The sequence below is a fragment of the Aythya ferina genome (genome assembly GCF_964211825.1).
Source record: "Aythya ferina genome assembly, chromosome: 8".
Classification (NCBI taxonomy): Eukaryota; Metazoa; Chordata; class Aves; order Anseriformes; family Anatidae; genus Aythya; species Aythya ferina.
The window spans coordinates 3,102,919-3,120,773 of record NC_140304.1 but is presented as its reverse complement, the minus strand read 5'-3'; the positions used below and the strand labels follow the sequence as shown (position 1 = coordinate 3,120,773).

The following is a 17,855-nucleotide window of genomic DNA, read 5'->3' as shown; positions in this document are numbered from 1 at the left end:
AAGGGGGATGGGGAAGGAAGGGGCATAGCCGATGTACAAATGCATACAATAAATGCAAGGGAATTTGTGTATCAAAAAAATTGTATTAGCAAACAGGGAACCATTAACCAAAATATTTTGCAAGAGACACTTGGAACGAGAAGCATGTTCATCTTAATCAGACTTTTCCAATTACTGCCAAAGTGATACTGTGGACATGAGCTAATGGTGTAAAGAAAGCTTTGACAACCAAGGTTTTCTTGCCCTGGGGATAATTCAGAAGATTTTCTGTTCTAAACTGGAATAAGCCATTTCTGCCTCTACTTTCTCCAAATAAACAAACACTTGGTACTTTGAATGGAATACTAATGATCAAGGTTCAAAATCAAAGACCTTACCCCTATGCTTTTCTTAACTCCAGTGAATGCCTTGATCTCTTTTAGATTGGCTGTCCTCAGGCAGGACTCTATATTATCTGATACAGCTGCTCCATTTCCTATTAATAATTTAACTATGTAAGGAAGTAAAAGAGAATCAGCGGCCAGGTTCAGGTCTCTGTTCAAAGGCATTCATTAATTCATAATGAAACTCTGGTGTGTAATTATTCAGAAATAGACACCAATGAATTTAAACACAGAAGATGAAGTTCCTCTCACAGACAAACCAGAGACTTAAAAAAGCCACACTTTAACAGGGTGTACTGATTACCAAGTTATCAATTCCATTACAGTGAGAAACCTAGTGTGTACGATAATCAAGTATATAGGCCAGTCTGATCAAAGACTTCATCCAAATACGCAGTTTTCCCTGAAAATAGTCCAAGTTACAAAGTTTGGTAAGTCAGTATTCCTCAGACACAATACAAGTTCCAAATAATTTTGTAACAAAATTCCCGTGACAATTTTAGTTGACAGTAAACAATTAAGAACTCTAACATATCTAAGGGTTAATGCAGTATTAAGAAATAATTAAAAATTTGAAGTTTTATACACGATTAAATTTTGTCTTAAAATGAGATGAGAAGGTGGGCAGGTGAGATCCTACGGCATCATTTGCCTCAGCTTGTATTAAGGGTTATTAAAATTCCCCTGCCAGTATTTTCAGGTCATAAGAAGAAACATGCAATAAAAGTGCTCCAAGGTCTAGGCACTCTGAGTGAGTGAAGGACAACCCCTTTAACACCTTCTGAACTGGCTGAAGTACAAAAAATTAGCCGGAGTTGGTGGCTATTTATCTAACTATCACAAAGCCACACTATGGCACTTCCTCAGGGCTTGGGGAGACGACACTCCCATCTTTCACATCTGCAGGCAAGATCCTGTGATTTCACCACAGCCCAGAACTCCATTACAATACCGTTTCTGCTGCGGCTTTTAAAATTGCTGTACACATATCACATCTCCAGCGTAGTGACTTAATATAAATATATAAGTTAAGCGCATTATATAGACATTGCATAATTACCAGAAATGAGGTAGCCTGTGGTAATAGCAATATTCAGTTGCACCATTGAAGGGTCACCCCTGTAAACACACCAAAAACGCAGTTATAACCTTTATAACAAGGTAATTTGCAGAGACCGTACGGATATCAAGCATCATTACGTCCAACGGGTCACATAATATTTGGCCCAACAGTAAGACATTATGACTTTTGGCTGAAGATGATCCTCGTCACAAAAATGGATTCCTTTTTCACCCAGATAGAAGACATCTGTCTACTAGCTACCCTAACCAGGACTATCCCTGGCCTTGGGGCAGAGACCCCAATAGCCTTGCTGGAGTCTAGAACTGAAACCCAGCAAGTCCCCTGAGCTGGCTTCTCTGGCCTAAGCGAATAAAAGCACACAGCCCAGGCGGTGTCTCTTAGCACTTCAGCTGACACTCTACATCCCCATTTTTGTTCTTCTGCCAGTATTAAAACTTTGTTGCGGATGACAAAAATAACTCGCTCAGCTGATGCTTTTCACATTTGTAAGAGGATGGATGCTTATAGAAATAAACAGAATAGAAAGAGACATGAAAGGAATTATGTGCCTGCTCTTTGAAGCCAAGGAACCTTCCAGCAGAAATGTTTCTGGCATAGTTTCCCACCTCCTGTACCTTCCCTTTTGGTGCCAAACATTCAGCAGGCAAAGCTCTTAGTAGCAAACATACAACTTCAGTTCCTCTGGGATGTTCAACACACCCAAACTCGTGAACACTGCTCAAGGGGAGGAAGCATTCACATCACAGTAAATAACTTTTTTGTTCTTTCTTCAGTTGTTCTCTGTGCATACCTACCTTGAGGAGTTTGGTAAGCAATTCTCTCTTTCTCTCCATAAAGATATGTATATATACACACATACATATATTAAACTAAGTTGTGTATCTAGTCTCGATGTGTTTTGTGTACGTATGAATTGAGCTTCAAGGTACAGACCTACAGATTTATAGAAAGTGGGCTGCCCAGGACAGGCTATGAAAGCAGTCTTTGTTGCAAAACTTTTAAGGAAAAAAAAAAAAAAAAAAAAAAAAAAGAATGTGTGTTTAAATCAACCTTCAATACAAAGTCCACCCTAGCTAGAAAGCAGTAAAATGCTATTACTTAGCTATTACTTCTTAATCCTACTGGAATGAAACAATGGGAGAGATTTCCTGTATTATTACAATCTCTTCTCTAAATCTTAAGTCTTTCTTGGTGTCTAAAACTAATTGGTTGCTTGAGCGAGAGGATAGCTTACAAGAAAATGGAGGGACTCACAACAACAGAATTTTGCCATGAGCTGAGGAGAAACATTACCAGGAGAGCCTGGAGCTGTGTCCAGCTCTTAACAGAGGCCATGCAACAGGCTCTCAGCTACAATCTGAGACAGGAGCATTTTTCACAGGCTTCAAAACCTGGTTTCATGTAGGCTGTGGGCTAAGTGCTCCTTCAGATGTAACTCCTCAGAAAGTCACAGCTAGATGCGGAGCAGAGATAGATGTGTTCTCACAACCTCAGGCAGTGTGTGAATAGTTCCAGTCCTTTGTTAGGGCTCCAAGCTGCAGCAGTGGCTGCACCAAGCTGTAACTTGCGAGCACACCCAGATCAATTCAGCACAACCACCCAGGTTGAGCCTGCACTCAGTATCCTTCATTTTCTTATCCAGAGAGGACACAAAGGTCTGAGCGTATGAAATTGTTTCCCCGATACTGGTAAACAAGACTTAACTGGAAGAGACACCTCCCTTCAGCTTTTCCATGAGAATGATCACCTTGCAGCAAGCCCTCTCTAGGCTTGCTAAACCATCTCAACAACGTACACCACTGCACTACCCATTTGTTACCTCCCAATACCTTCAAGAAGAGTCAGTCCATGTCAAATTGCCAGTTAATCTCAATTAATGGAAAACGCAGAATTTAGCCTAAAATTTTCTGGATTCCTGATCTGTTTGAATGGGAAGTGCAACAGAGCTTATGAGCTTTGATGTTTGCAGCCAAGTTTTGATGCAAGCCAGTACCAGGAATGAGAAGCAGGGAGTGACCTAAACAAGAAGAGAAGAGCTCTCTCGTTTGTGATTGCTAAGGAGGTGTGCATGGCAAATGAGTACACAGGAACATGCACAGGCAGATATAATGAACAAAAGTCCACATGACCAACTTTCTTCAAACTTTTCTGCAGATACGATCATGCTAGATAAAAACAAAACGCTAACTGAACATCAGACTTCACAAAGTTTAATGATTTTCAAGTGGACAGTTGCATGAAAAAGCCTGCCCTTTCGTGAAGCTGCAACTCATTTCATTTATTTACACTGCCTCCCTCTCCTTATCTAATCTCTGCCACCTCCACATTTTCTACAATGTTATTCTCATCACCTCAAAAACAATTTCCACATCACCTGTGTTACCAACTCTGTATTACATACAGAAAACAAGGCAAAGTGTTACAGGAAGTCCTAGATCATCAAAAAAGGTGTGCATACACAAGGCTAACACGTCTCTAATTTATGGATGCTCTAGTCTTTATTATCCTTTGTTAGGATCTGCAGGATCTAGTTTCAGGCATTACCTCAGAGCAATACCACGTGCTCTCTCCATTGCACCCAAAGCCTTAGCAGGAGTCCTGATCCTTTTCCAGACCTACAGGTACCAGCAGCAGCATGCATTTAAGCTTCATATGAGCAGCTCTGAAATTGGGCTGACAGGTTGAGACTCAGAACCTGTGATTTTCCATTATAGGTAGAGATAGATGTAAGCCCTGCAGAGAATAACTGGACATGGTCATACAGTCAACAACTGCACAAAGATGGTGGCAATAGCTACAGGGAAAGAGTGCCCATATCAAAACCTTCCCAGCAGTCTAACATTGGAGCACCTGAGTAATGTTCTCAGGCTATGTGAGTGCAAGAGAGCTGCATCAAGGATTCCTGGGCATTTACTCAAAAACTAGACTTTACTCCATAAACCATAATAAGCTTTCAGATCAGAATACAGAAATATCTAACATAACTTTTCTCAAACTTTATAAGAATGAAAAAAAAAAGTTAGTTTTCTATTTATTTTTATTTTTTTTACTGGATTTATACCAGCATAATTTAGTAAAAAAGACTATCATCACAAAGTGATTTTCATTTCTGCCATTCGTGATTTCTTTTGTACTGCTTAGAACAAAGCCTACTCAAACAAACCATGATAAAAGCTTGTATCAGATAAAGCTTACCACAACACATACACTGAGCAAGTTATAACAGCCTCCTTTTCATCATGGTTAACAGATCTCATAACATATTCAGTGTATTTGGTTTCTCTAAAGATACTAGTATATAAAGAAAAAAATCCAAGACTGCCAGCAATTTAATCCTGTTTCACTACATCCATGAGAGGCCAATGTTGTTAAATTTGTGTTATGAATTAGTGTTGCATTTATGAAAGCCACATAACAAGTCAGTGGCAGAGATATGATCAGAATTCATAGCTTCAAGCACCCAATTCTGTCTAGTCCACACTGCACTTCCATTAGTTTACAGTATCAAAAGAGCAGAACAAGCATCAGCTGTTACATTTATCTAAGTTTAAACTGACTCATAATACAGTCCTTTGACAAGGTTAAAAACAGCAGCCTCTGACAAGACGTATAAAATTAAACTTATAGGAGGTAATCACTTTGCCAGAAAAATACGGCCTCTTCCTTCAGGGGGGAAAGAGTTTTCAGAGGGTAATGAGTGAGATGTCAAAAACACCAACTGCTCTCTATAATTAATTAACACAAGAGTCATCTTATATCCCCCCCCAAAAATAAGCATAAAAAAAAAAAAAAAACCCACAATGTAACTCAATATAACTAGAAATCACTAAAAGATTAACCTGAAAATAGAGTATTTGATAACTACAGAAAATATTATAAATTTATTAAACAATCCAATTCCTTATGAAAATAGCATTATTTTCATCTTATTTTTCTTAAACAAATATTGGTAGAAGCTTTTTGAGAGGCTGAAATACAAACATTTTAACTCATCACTTTCTACATGTATTTTTAAGTATGTAGTAGGCCCCACCAGCTTTTTCCTTTTCTTTTTTTTTCCCAAGGCTATCAACAGCATTTCAATTTTGATTTAAAATGATTATACTAAATAGCATAGTTTCAGTCTTGTCAGCTTACACTTACATGCTCAGTTTTATGGATTAGTAATGTAATTTGCTATTCCAAATCAATTGCCTCTCTGTGAAGCGAATAAAGACAATAAGCTAAGGGATTAGCACTGACAAATAATTTGGAACTATCACGTAGTACAGACAAAAACGGACACATCACAACTGCGTATTTTAACAGAAAATAAAACAATTATTTCAGTAATTAATAAACAGCAAAACTGTTTTCCATTCTTAGTTATGCTATTTTATTGCATAAGTGCAACATATACGCAAAATGTCTTACCAGAGATGGTCAGCGTTAACAGCGTCATCGTACAACAAAATATACAGACAAAACCCACCGACCACCAAGGCATGGAATGTGGACACTGTCCTGAAAGAGAGATCACAGTCACAAGGAGATACTGCCATTCACAACCTCCGTCATGTAGGATACATCTAAAGTCATGCTCAGTTGCATCTCTTCGTTATGCTACTACCAACGACTCATTTGATGTCAGGTGGGAAAGAGTCAAAAAGTAGAAAATACCTATTAAATAAAGGGGGAGGGGAGGGATGGTGACAAAGGAAGGGATGCATTGCACAGAAAGTGGGATCTTAAAGTACAGTAACTAAGATCTACATTTTTTCCCCCTGATTATCCCATATATTAATGGGTCCTTACAGACAATATGACATCCAGTTCTCAACAAATACTTACTGCACTGCACCATGTGCTGGAAAAACTAGAGGAAAGCACCTTGCATTTTATATTCAGATTGGCCGAGTGCTACAGCAGCCAGCTTCTCTGTCCTGGCACCAAGTTAACAGGTGGCCCAACACACATCTCCTGAGACCTCTTTCCAAAACGCGGGGCATTAAATTAAAAGTCCTATCAATGAACGTTTCAGAAAGAATTGCCAGAGCACTTGAAGTAGATTCTGTCCCTCCAAGAGAAAACTCACAAGCTATAGCTGCACATGTAACGTGTAACAGCTGCAGGTTCTTACAGCCAGCAGCTCGCAGCCTTCCTTGCGCAGTTTTATACTCCTCTTACACAGAATTGCAGCAGTCAGGGTTGCCTTGCCCATGCTCTAGTACTAAATACCCATGTCCAAAGATGTCAGCACTGAGCATACAGGCTGCAGGTGTAACGCAGATAAACACCGAAGGCCAACACGCCTGGAGAGCTGCCTGCCCTAGGGCACAGGAGGGCTCCTGCCAGCACGTGGCCAGGGCCACACTGCCCCTGTGCAGCCCCAAAGTATTCTTGGAAGGCAGAACAATGCGGTGGGCGCAGGTCCAGCTCGGGAGCCTCGTTCCTCTGGCCAGGGGTTGAACACTGCTATAAGCTGCACCTACGTGTGCAGCTGCTGACTGCTTTCCCACTTCCTAGCTAAGACTAGGATGAAAAAATGAAGTGCAACAGTATTTTTACTGAATGATGGATGGTATTTGAAAGATGAGAACTCTGAGTTAGGGCTGAGCGATCAGAAACTCCTTCGCACCACATCCACAGCAATATGTACACACAAACGTACAGCTGCTGTTAGTTACTAGTCTTGTCTTTGTACGTATTGAATAAATGTATTTTGAAGTTATTCATAGTTTAAATGTGCATATATCACTCTCCAGAGTCTCGACTCTACCACGCAAGATATAAAAAACACCTTAATTCCTGTAGAATACTTTCCAAAGTAAGAAGGGTTTATAACCCTTAGTCTACTTCCAGAGGATGTATTATCTTCTCCTGGCATTAGAAGATTCTATCACTTTTCATGAAGGAAGTCTGCATTTACAATTTGCTTAAAAAGTGTATGATGCTATTTTCAGCAGCTTTTTCAGAAGTGTTCCAAAAACTGAATGGAGATTAATACAATATGAATATTCACGTGTAGCATGCTGGATAAAAACATGTACTAACCATTATAGCACGGGATTTTTTCTTTTCTTTTCCCCCAAAGAAAGAAAATTATGTTGTCAGAACCTTAATGATAATTAATTGTTTAATTAAAGCATCAACTCTTTCAACACAGAATTACAGAAGGCTAGGAACTTTGTGTCCTTGCTTAACATATTCTTTGCTTTAACAAAGCATGACATATAAGATTAGCGTTTAAGAAATACCCAAGGTTTTTGAACTTTAGGAGAGGAAATGCTGGAAGAAGTGAAATTTGCCCTAGCATATAGTTCATTAGTTTGCAGTTGCAGTTTGTCTTAGGAGTGGCTGCTTATTCAAACCTTAGTTTGGATAAGCTTACAACCTATACACAAACACAGCATTTAAAGAGGGAAAAAAAAAAAAAAAGAGAGAGAGAGAGAGGAAGAAAGAAAGAAAGAAAGAAAGAGAGAAAGAAAGGAAGGCAGGAAGAAAGAAGAAAGCAGACTTCCTCCTTAACTTTGCACTTTGAAGTTTCTCCACAGAAGAGGAGACAGAAGGGAAACAGTGCAACACTCCATTTTAACATGGAATCTAGGTCAAGCTATCAAGCTCAGTACATTTCCTTGAAATTACTGTCAAAGCTTGCATCCTTTAACTCCTCATTAAACTGAAAAGAAAAAAAAAAAAAAAGTTGCCCTGGTAAGTTGCATGCTTATTCCTTTACTACCTAATATACATATTTTTACAACTGCATAATAGCAATACAAATAAGTATTGTAGAAGGAGTGACAGGAATTTATGCCCAACAAACAAGAAAGTTATACTACATCCATGTCAAAGTATAGCTTCTAACTCAGTTTGAGAATCTGCATAGTTAAGATCCCACAATCAGTTACTTATTGGCTCTTTATTCTTGCAAGGGCAGAATGAACAAATCCACAGCATGGAAAACACAAACCAGAGCTGCAGTTCAAATGCTTAATTCAAAAAACCCTCCAAACTAACAATGTACTTTCAATGCTACAGCGCATTTCAGACAGATGCCCTGCTCCAGACCCAGCTGAGCTGATAAAAATGCAGAACCATCCTCTGTGCCAGTTTCCTTCAGGACTGCCAACAGAACCGTTTGTGTGAGCGCTCCCTACATCAGTTCAGTGTAAGACAAAAGAGCAAACACCTACTTTTAAATCACTTATGCTAACCAAACTGATTTTAACAGGCAATAGTAACTTTCTCCACCTGCATAGCTATATGCAGAATACATACACATCCATCTACATTCTGTGAATGCACAGAATACCCCTAGGGGCATCTTCTGATTTAAGTGAAACACTGGAGTGATGTAGCAGTTTGACAAAACACCACATTTGGTTAGCAGAGTTAACAGTCCATCTCTTATAGAAACACAAGCACCATTAGCCAGCTGTTCTTTCACTTCATACCCTCCTCAGGTATAAAAATCAACAAGCTGCTGATGAACCATGCCCTGAGTTTCATGCCTTCTAACTCCAGAACTCAGCATCGCACTGGACCATGACTCATCTCCGTGCTAACATCTACATCCTGCTATAAACTCCAAGCAAAATTGCAGAAAGAAGTAAAAAAGGGTACACCCAAGGTGCTTTACCAACTTGAGTAGTTAAACACCTTACTGCAAAGTAGCCCAGAGATTACAGAACAGCTTATTTCCAGCAGACTTGTGATCTGTGAAACAATTTGTATGTTGTTATGCAAAGCACTGCAACTTAGCATCGTGCTACCGGGCATGGGATATGTCCTCAGAAACCCTATTATGCAATTCAAGGGTCACTTGATGTGGCTTTGAGACAAAGGTTCAGCTCCAACATGATAAAAGTTTAGTTTAGTTTCCTTGTCAACCTTTATTATTGATTTTGAACACAGAGATAAACCTCAGCTTACACTGATATGATGAACCGGCAACCTAAAGAGATGTTCTAGCAGATAAACAATTATTCAAAGATCGAACCGAAATTAAGATGGTGCCTCTAAAAGCACTGCAAGTGGACATTTGCCAAATGGAAGGACAAGACTATTTGAGTTACTAATGCTTCATAGATCAGTGGAAATAACTTTAAAAGTATCTACCTGATAATGCCTCTGAATGGCACAGGGGAGGAAAAGTATAAGACTAATGCATTTGGAATGCAGTTACAGCAGTGCAATACAAAATTTTGAACTCAGGATTTGAGAAACACCTGAAAAACATCTGAACATTATAATAGGCTACTCAAGCATGAAGTTGTACTATATCAATTCCTTTCAACTGTAGAAACTTGTGTACTATCTATGTATAACCTTTCAGAGTATTGTATTGCAAACAAAACCTCGGTGACCTGTTTGCAATTACTACCCTATACTTCCTCTGTGGCTTAAAAGTGAGGAAAGCATTCATCCCGAAAAGACTCCCTGGACTGAACAAGCTGCTACCAGCGCTCCGCCTGAAGGACAAGTGTAATACACCTGGATATATCCCAGCGACAGGACTGAAGAAACACAAAGGGAATGGGGAAGGGTTTTAGAGCAAGTTTCGACAACTCCTTTCCAAACACTTACCTGGTGTCTCGTAATGTCCTCCTCCTCTTCTTGCAGTCCCCTTCCCCACCAAAATACCCACGTAGCTGTCCTGTAACTATAGCATAACGCTGCCTCACCGCAGTGCTACACTGATGATTCAGCAAATTTCTTTGAAAACCCAAACTTACCCAAAGCAGGTTGTAGCAGTAGAATGGGAGAAGAGAGCAACTTGCATTTAGATCACAGAATAAATTGGAACATAGATAATTTTCATTTATGTTTGGGGAAAAGGAATTCTGTACTTCTCCAACTAGAAGCATCAGAGAGAAACCATTTAAAATTAATCCACATGAGCTTAGTCCCTGTCAGCGGTCACTGTTTTCTTTTTTAAACTTACCTTGTCATTTGCATATCACTGTCTAAAGAAGTGTTTATCATACAAGTGTTAATGCTCCATGCCTACGCAGGGGCCTCAGCATTTTACCAGCAGAACTGTCCTGCTGATCACCGAGCGCGTTTAACTAAATGATGTTATGAGCAGTTTTAGACATATACACATGCAGGTGGTTCAAGTGTTGAAAAGAGCAGATAGTTCATTAGCTGTAGTTTGTTTTGAACACTTTACCTTGAATTCCATTCGATCTTCCTTTTCTGGCTGAGATTGTTAAAACCAGGTGTTATCCGTGTTGATAACCAAGAACTTAAAACATGGAACAGGAGCTGAAACGTGGTAAAACTGGCAAGAGCAATACCAATAGTCAGGTTGCTGAAGGAAGCCATTGTTTTTCAGCCTGCAAAGAGAAGCATCAGGTAATTTCAGTCCATCATCCATTTAACTGTTTTAATCAGGCACGGTGTGTTATTGACAGCTAACTTATCAACATAAATACTATTCAATAAGAATATAAAAGTATCCCCAAACTTTTTTTTTCTTTTTCTTTTTCTTTACTGTAAAGTTGTAGTGTTGTGGATTTTTGTTTATCTTTGCATGGTATGCATCCAACTTGAGCTTCCCAATTTCTGCTACTGGATCCCCCCTGCCCTGAACAATGGAAGTGCTGGCTCAGTAGCCCCTGCTCCTGTCCCAAGAAGCTCCGAAGTTAAAACCCATCTCACCCTTAACAGATTGACAGCTACCAACAGGATTTTGAAAGCAACAGCAAAATCACGTAAGCATATAGAGAGATTTCCAGGTCAGCTGAGAAGGCTTCAGGAAGTACTAACCTCACTGCAGCTTTGTTTTTGTACTTCATAGGGACAGGAGCTCTCAGTCCACACTTCTGTTCACAGCTGAGGGCTCCTCCTTGCCATATCATGCAAGCTATGAGATTTGAGCTTTTTGCTTTACATGGAAAGCTAAACTTTGTGCAATTTCTGAGCACACTGAAAAACTTCCTATCATCAGGGCTAATGCATTTTTCAGACACTGTGTTGTTTAGCTACTTTATGAGGCCTAAATCAATAGCTGAACAATTCCAAACACAAATAACAGTCTGTAAATACTTGAAGTCATTTCTCAGAAGCCTCCAGTACTTTGCAAGGCAAAATGGTATTTTCCCAGAAGTCACAAACTTCTGACATATATCTCTGGTTTGATGGTGTGGAGAAGTGTTTTATATTCCGTGACTGACAAAGGTCACAAACTCATAAAAAGTCAATTTCTATTAAGTTGAACAGAAAAGGGGAAGAAAGCCACAAACAAATGGCTTGCTCGAAAATAATATTTTTAATTAAGTAACAGTATAACTACTGTCACTCCTTTGATTTTTTTTTTTCTGAAGAAAACATCTAAAAATAAAATGCAGACTTAGAGGCTAGCATAATTTGATGTTATTACAACAACTAGTGATAGCAAAAACTGATATAATAATATAGTACACTTATGTCCACATTCAGTTCACATGCATTATACAATGAGGGAATGTGTATTAGAGTTTTAAAACTGTATCTGCATTGCAGATAGAAAGAAACTTGAGCTTCAAGGAGAGACAAAAAGAAATAAAAGTCCATTATTTACAATAATAGCTTCCAAAAAAAATTAAGTGCAATAGTGTAGGCATGCGGGGTAGCTGGTGAGTGAGCTTATGGAAATGCTTTGCATTTAAACTGAAAACTTTAACAAATGTGTGCTATCTATAAATAGGAGCTAAACAATAAGGAAGAATGCACTTTTGTCTTCAAAGTTTTAGAAGCAGAAGGTTGAATTGTCTCAAAATCTCCCCCCCTTTTTTTTTAAAAAAAAAAAAGTGAATTACCTAAAACATTCTCAGAGCAACACCTACCATAAAAGCTACAGGTGTGTGAGCAGAGTGCAGCTCAGACACAAGTAGATCTCTCGAATGAAACCCACACCCATATCATATGGATTTCAAGAGCGTACCTCAGCCCAGCTTTAATCCAGTCCTAGGGACCCCACACTTGTTAGATTGCATTTGATGTGCTCTCTGGGTGCATCTCCCTGCTTAGAGCAATGCAGAAGGACACCTGCCTACAAGCTCCGGGACTACTATGCAACACAAACCAAAAGGCAGTAAGTGGGCACGATGCAAAGATGCGGTTTGTGAAGTGCACTTTTACTCCACGTTAAGATTTGAAAGTACACACGCTGCAATGCACTGCAACGAAGTTTGGTTCATTCCAGTTGTTTATCTGATGTCCCGTTCTAGTTCAGCAGCATACCAGCCTTTTGTACTTTTTAACGCTAGTCTACCTGAAACTTTCAATTTCAAATACTAACTGAAAGTATTCAAATATATTTCAAATACTATCCTGGAAGTTCTGCATTCTCGCAATTATGTTTATGGAGTTCTCCCCATACTTCTCCATTTGCCTCCACTGGCCAAGAGGACACAAAGTACACTGCAATGCAGTTTTTAGTACTGGAGACAATGGGTTCAAAGTCTCATTTTCTAAAAAACTTTTCAATTTGAAGGAATAAAACAATCAGTGAAGTTTTATAACCTCCAATTTAAGCCCATTGAAAAACATCGCATGGTGCCCATTCCAGACGCTGCGCCCGGGGCCAGAACTTTGTTATTACATCTTTAATTTGTAGTAATAAAGTCCTCTCCTGGACCACTTAAAGAAAAAGTAAGTCTGCCTGATTTCCAATATGTGTGAAAGAAGCCAAAATGCATGTTGAAGCCAAATCTCCTCAGAAAAATATCAAAGGCAGTGAACACAAAACACACCTACCTTATCCTTTTGACCAGAATATTAACAATTCTCATGCCACCAATTTTACTCATCTGCCATGACTACACTAGTACCCCTGACTTTGAAAGACACTAACAATTTCTTGGACAGAAGATATCCATGTTTTCTTTTGTTCCCTTAGCACCAGAAGATTTTGTTAAGTACGTAATATTTCAGTGCATGGCGGATGCTCATTTCAGTACAGGAGATTAGGGAGTTACACCAAAAAAAAACAAAAAAAAACCCACTCCCAACTATCCCTTGCAAGAAATGAACTAAAGGAGTTGCTTTTTCTTCTATGGAGATTGTACATGGATTTTGTTTTAAGAAAAAGCACTTGTGTGGGAAGTACATGATCTGGCTTTCAGAAGTATTATGTGCGTTCACCTCTCAGCACTTTTAGTAGCAAGCACAGAAAGAACCACAATGCCAGCAAGGGAGGAAGGTATCATGGCAGCAAAGAAAGTAGTCACCCGGCCCCTACGGTTGGTCTGACAGGTACTAGGAAGAGTTTTGCAATACTGATTTCAGAAGGCGATTTCATACATGCTTTATCAACACACTGTTCATGCACATAAAGTGCCAAAGTCCAGGAATAATTTCATATTTTACTTTGGCAAATTAAGAGCGCTGGATTTTAATCCAATTCAAGAACCAGGTTTTAGGACACAATGTTTTATATGAAATGGAAGAACAGTTCAGCTACAAACATTTTCTAAGTTGTTTTCAGCTATATCCTGTTAAATTAAATTAACCGCTGCTTACCAGATTTCACTTTAAATAAGCAAAATCATTCTCTTTGTTGAACTAAACTTTATCATTTAAAAGTACCATAATACGCTTCCGATTACATGATTTCTTTGTCCTGAGGAAAAAAAAATCACTAATGTAAGTCAAAAGTGGGTTTCAACTACGCTATTTTTTTCTGCCCCACTATCTTCTCATGGCTGTCCAGCAAAGTCCAGTCTAGATACAGCACTTCATGGATTATATATGAGCTGACACATTATCCCACAAACTGCATAGTCATTGATTACCATTCAGTCAGCAGATACAGTTTTTGAGCTACTGGAAGGTGGGGCAGCGGGTGTTAGTGTAACTACTTTGTAATTCAGCAAACAAGTAATGTACCAGGGTTGGTTCTTCACCATGAGGTATTTAACAGCAGTCTTTCCCTTGTTAACCCAAGATTTGCTGTCTTAACCATTCAGCTAGACAGTAAGTACAGGTGGTCCAAACTTTGCTCTTGCATCTTTTCAACATAGTCTTCATGTAAATAAATGTCATCAAAAGCTTGAAACTAACAAATTCCAGCAAGGTATTAGTTACATGTGTCTAGCACAGTATCAGATTGCTGTGTTGACCCCACTAATTTTGAAGAAGCTAATAACAGAGCTTTTCAATAGCATTCAGAAAGCAATGAAAATGCAATCTTTTCATCCGGTATTAACATTCTGTGGTTTTCCTGTGATTCTGTTTCTCCTTTAGGATAAATAAGAGCACTAGAATTACACGTATGTATATGACGACTCAAAATTCATTCACCCCAATGTGAAACCATTACCAACTCCTAACAGGAACAAGTCAGCACTTGGTGAGAGTACAAAGGAGCAGAAGAGTTACCAAGCGCTTCTACCATCAATGGCATTTGGTGTTTATGCTTTCCCTGCTGATACCAATCTTCCACAACACAAACGTAAGACATGCTATCGCATAACCACAAGCCATAGTGTGGAGGTGCAGAGCAAGGTGCATGGCCCACAGCCCACTGCCTTTAGGACTAGAGTGCCCAATGCCCAGCCGAGATTAGGTGGCGAAGCCGCTACCGATCCCAGGACACCCACCCAGCCCTAAGTTCCCCTGACCTGCTGAAAACCGAAAGCTAAACCCAATCCTCATAGAAAAACTCGCCACGATAACACGCCAACAACTTGCTACTAGAGGCTGCGGGCTCGCTTTATAGGCAGCCTCACACCGCACCACCTGCGCTGCTCCAGCGCTGCCACGTCGCTGCTGCCCTGCGGGACGGCTCCCGGCTCGCTGCGGCAGCACCGCGGGGGCACCGCGGCACGGCACGGGCGGCACAGCCTGCGCCATCCCCTCCTCTCCCTCCCCTCCTCCGCAGCGACACCGGCGCCCCGAGCCCCGCGGGATCCCCAGCCCCGAGGCGCTGCCGCCGGCCCCCGGAGAGGCCGGGTGGGTCCCAGGGGGCGCGGAGGGGCCGGGCCCGTTACCTGCTCCCGGGGCAGCCCCGCGGGCTGGGGCCGCCGCCGCACAGCTCCGCGCACCGGGGCACCGGGGCCGGGCCGAGGGAGGGGAGGGGAGAGGAGGGCAGAGGAGAGGCGGGGGCCGCCGGGGCCACCCCCGCCGTGCCTCCCCGCTGGATGCTCCGCCGGCGGCGGCGGGGCTCGGGTTACGGCAGGCGGGGCCTTAAAGCGGCCGAGCCGCCGCCGCCAGCGGCTGCCGCTGCCCCCCGGGAGCCCGCTCCCCGCCCGGCGCCCCAAACCTGCCCCCCGGCCCCAAACGCCGCCGGCAGCGGCTCCCGGTAAGGTCTCGGGGAGTGGGGGGGGGGGGGCGCTTCTCCTCCGGCGCTGCTGACACCAGCTATTGCTGAACCCAAAGGCTGGGATGGTTTTGGCCAATTAGTTTTTGTTTCGCATCTTTGAATTGTCACGTATTGAGAAAACCAAGCCAAATCCTGCTAACGCAAGGAGATACCGTGATGATCAACGGGCTTATTTAACTTTTCCCAGGAAATGGCAAATGTTATGGACTGGAAAGCGTAACGCTCATCATTCCATTTCTTTCTGTATACTTCTACTTTCATATGCCTCCCAAACCACTTCAAGCTTCCCTTTGCCGTTAAGGATGCCTGATCTTCAAGATCAAGAACGGCCAAGTTCTCTTCTCTAAACCGATTAACATTAAAGGCATTCAGATACACCTTGCAATTAAATAAGCTGCACACGCCCCAGAAACCATCTGCCCCAACTGCATACACTGATCCCTCTTGCAAGATGTCCCCCACGGCAGGAATACAAGGGCTTAAATCCCACGTTGCCTTACCGCCGCCAGCCAGAATGCAGGTATGGATATTGGGCCATTGAGTCATCCCTCTGGAAACGGCAACCTGTAGGAGGTGGGCAGGGCACACCACCAGCATCTGCCATTGTTTCAGGCTACTTCAGCTTAATCCGTTGCTAAACTTATAAATCATCTGCCAGAAACATATTTGTGTAGAGATGAGAACTACTGAAGTTTGACTTCCAATGGACTTGTGTCTTACGGCCGACTGACTTTTCTGAACTACAAGGCATGCTCAGCTGAGTAAAGCTGAGATCCTGATCCTGCTCCCAAATTCTTCCATTCCAGAAACAGATGGATAAAGACAGCAATAGAATATAAACACAACTTCTTAATGAAATTAGGATAAAATCCTCGGCTTTTACTCTGATGTCCTATCATGTCACTCTTCATATAATGAAAGATTTCAACCTACTTTCTTTCATATATGTCTGCAGTTTCTAGCAAAACAGAACGGTCATTACAAGCTAAGAACAGCATGGTGGAATCATAAACCACTTACAAGATGACAAACTAGAATGTTTTAAGAGAGTGTTTTCTTCAGCAATTCACCTTCCAAAGAGCAGGCCTCACTTTTTGTTTAGTCTAATATCACCAAATTTAAAATGTCTTTGTACGTACTTCTTGCTCTCTCAAGCTGTAATAACTGTAAGAACCATATTCCATGTGAACAAGCAGGAGCCCCTGCGGATGACAGAGGGCCCGTGGTGCCAGGGAAGGCTGCAATGGCTGTTCTCAGTCCCGCAGGTACACCGGGACAGGCAGGATCCAGCAAGGACCGGCAATGACTTTCTGCTCACAGTTCAGAGCCAGAGGCTCTGACCAACAAGCTCTGGCACATTCAGCAACCTTGTTTTAGGATGTTCTTTCTCCCAGCTGCCTGAGGTCATGATCGTTCCAGCAGAGCACAATTAAGTAGGCAATTTTTTAATACGCCTATTTATGACCTGGAGCTTCTACCTTAAAAGCATGGTTGTACCTAGCAGCACGATAAAACAGGCAGCTAAGAGTGGTAATGTCTTAAACTGAACAGATAACTGTCAGAGCTCTAAGCCTCAGGATAACCCATCACCATTATGCAGTTACAAGGCTAGGAAGCATCCAGAGGACAAACCAGATTCTCCCCACACCTCTGCATCAGGCCAGCATAGCATGCTTCTTACCAAATAATTCCTCTGGCCCAGCGTGCTGCGTGGGTGAGAGAAACTAGTTTGACCTGCCTCACTACTCTCAACTTGGCCCTTGATAAGCACGTTGTCGAACACGCAGCAGATGATGACCAGAGGCAATACTGTCTCTCAACAGCCCAACAACATGTGCTCAGCTGAGCAAAGCTAAGGAAAGCTGAGAGATGGTGATGTGCTGAGAATTCCTGGCTGGTAGCTGCTCTCCATGTGCATATAGTGGGGGTCTCTCTCAGCTTTTTGATAAAGGAAGAACTTGCAGATAAAAGAGAACTGGCTAAGCAAGTACAAAGGCATTACAGCAGAAGGCTGTGGACATGTTTAAATACAGCTACCTTAAGCCCACATTATCTTTGTTTGTCTGTCCTCTCTTCCAGCCAGAAATGTTCTCCAGCAAGA

General features: G+C 41.4%; 1 protein-coding gene and 1 long non-coding RNA gene across 7 annotated transcripts in view; one reads left to right on the top strand and one right to left on the bottom strand.

Annotated features, from left to right (window-relative positions):
• LOC311440882 (TLC domain-containing protein 4-B-like) overlaps positions 1-17,855 on the bottom strand; it is a 35,307-nt gene that overhangs the window by 5,411 nt on the left and 12,041 nt on the right. For 4 of the 6 annotated variants that reach the window (XM_084528383.1, XM_084528384.1, XM_084528387.1 and 1 more), the window contains 3 exons: positions 10,619-10,784; positions 5,881-5,970; positions 1,444-1,502 (listed from right to left, as the gene is read on the bottom strand). In XM_084528383.1, coding sequence (XP_084384509.1) covers positions 1,444-1,502; positions 5,881-5,970; positions 10,619-10,773 — 304 coding nt within the window. In that variant the 5' untranslated portion in view covers positions 10,774-10,784. Of the gene's footprint in view, positions 1-1,443; positions 1,503-5,880; positions 5,971-10,618; positions 10,785-15,053; positions 15,077-15,422; positions 15,543-17,855 lie in introns of those variants that run through there. The other 2 variants (XM_084528386.1, XM_084528388.1) reach the window with 2 other exon arrangements.
• LOC311440885 lies at positions 15,650-17,205 on the top strand. The gene is made up of 2 exons (XR_014695643.1): positions 15,650-15,733; positions 15,942-17,205. It is a non-coding gene; the product is annotated as an uncharacterized lncRNA (long non-coding RNA).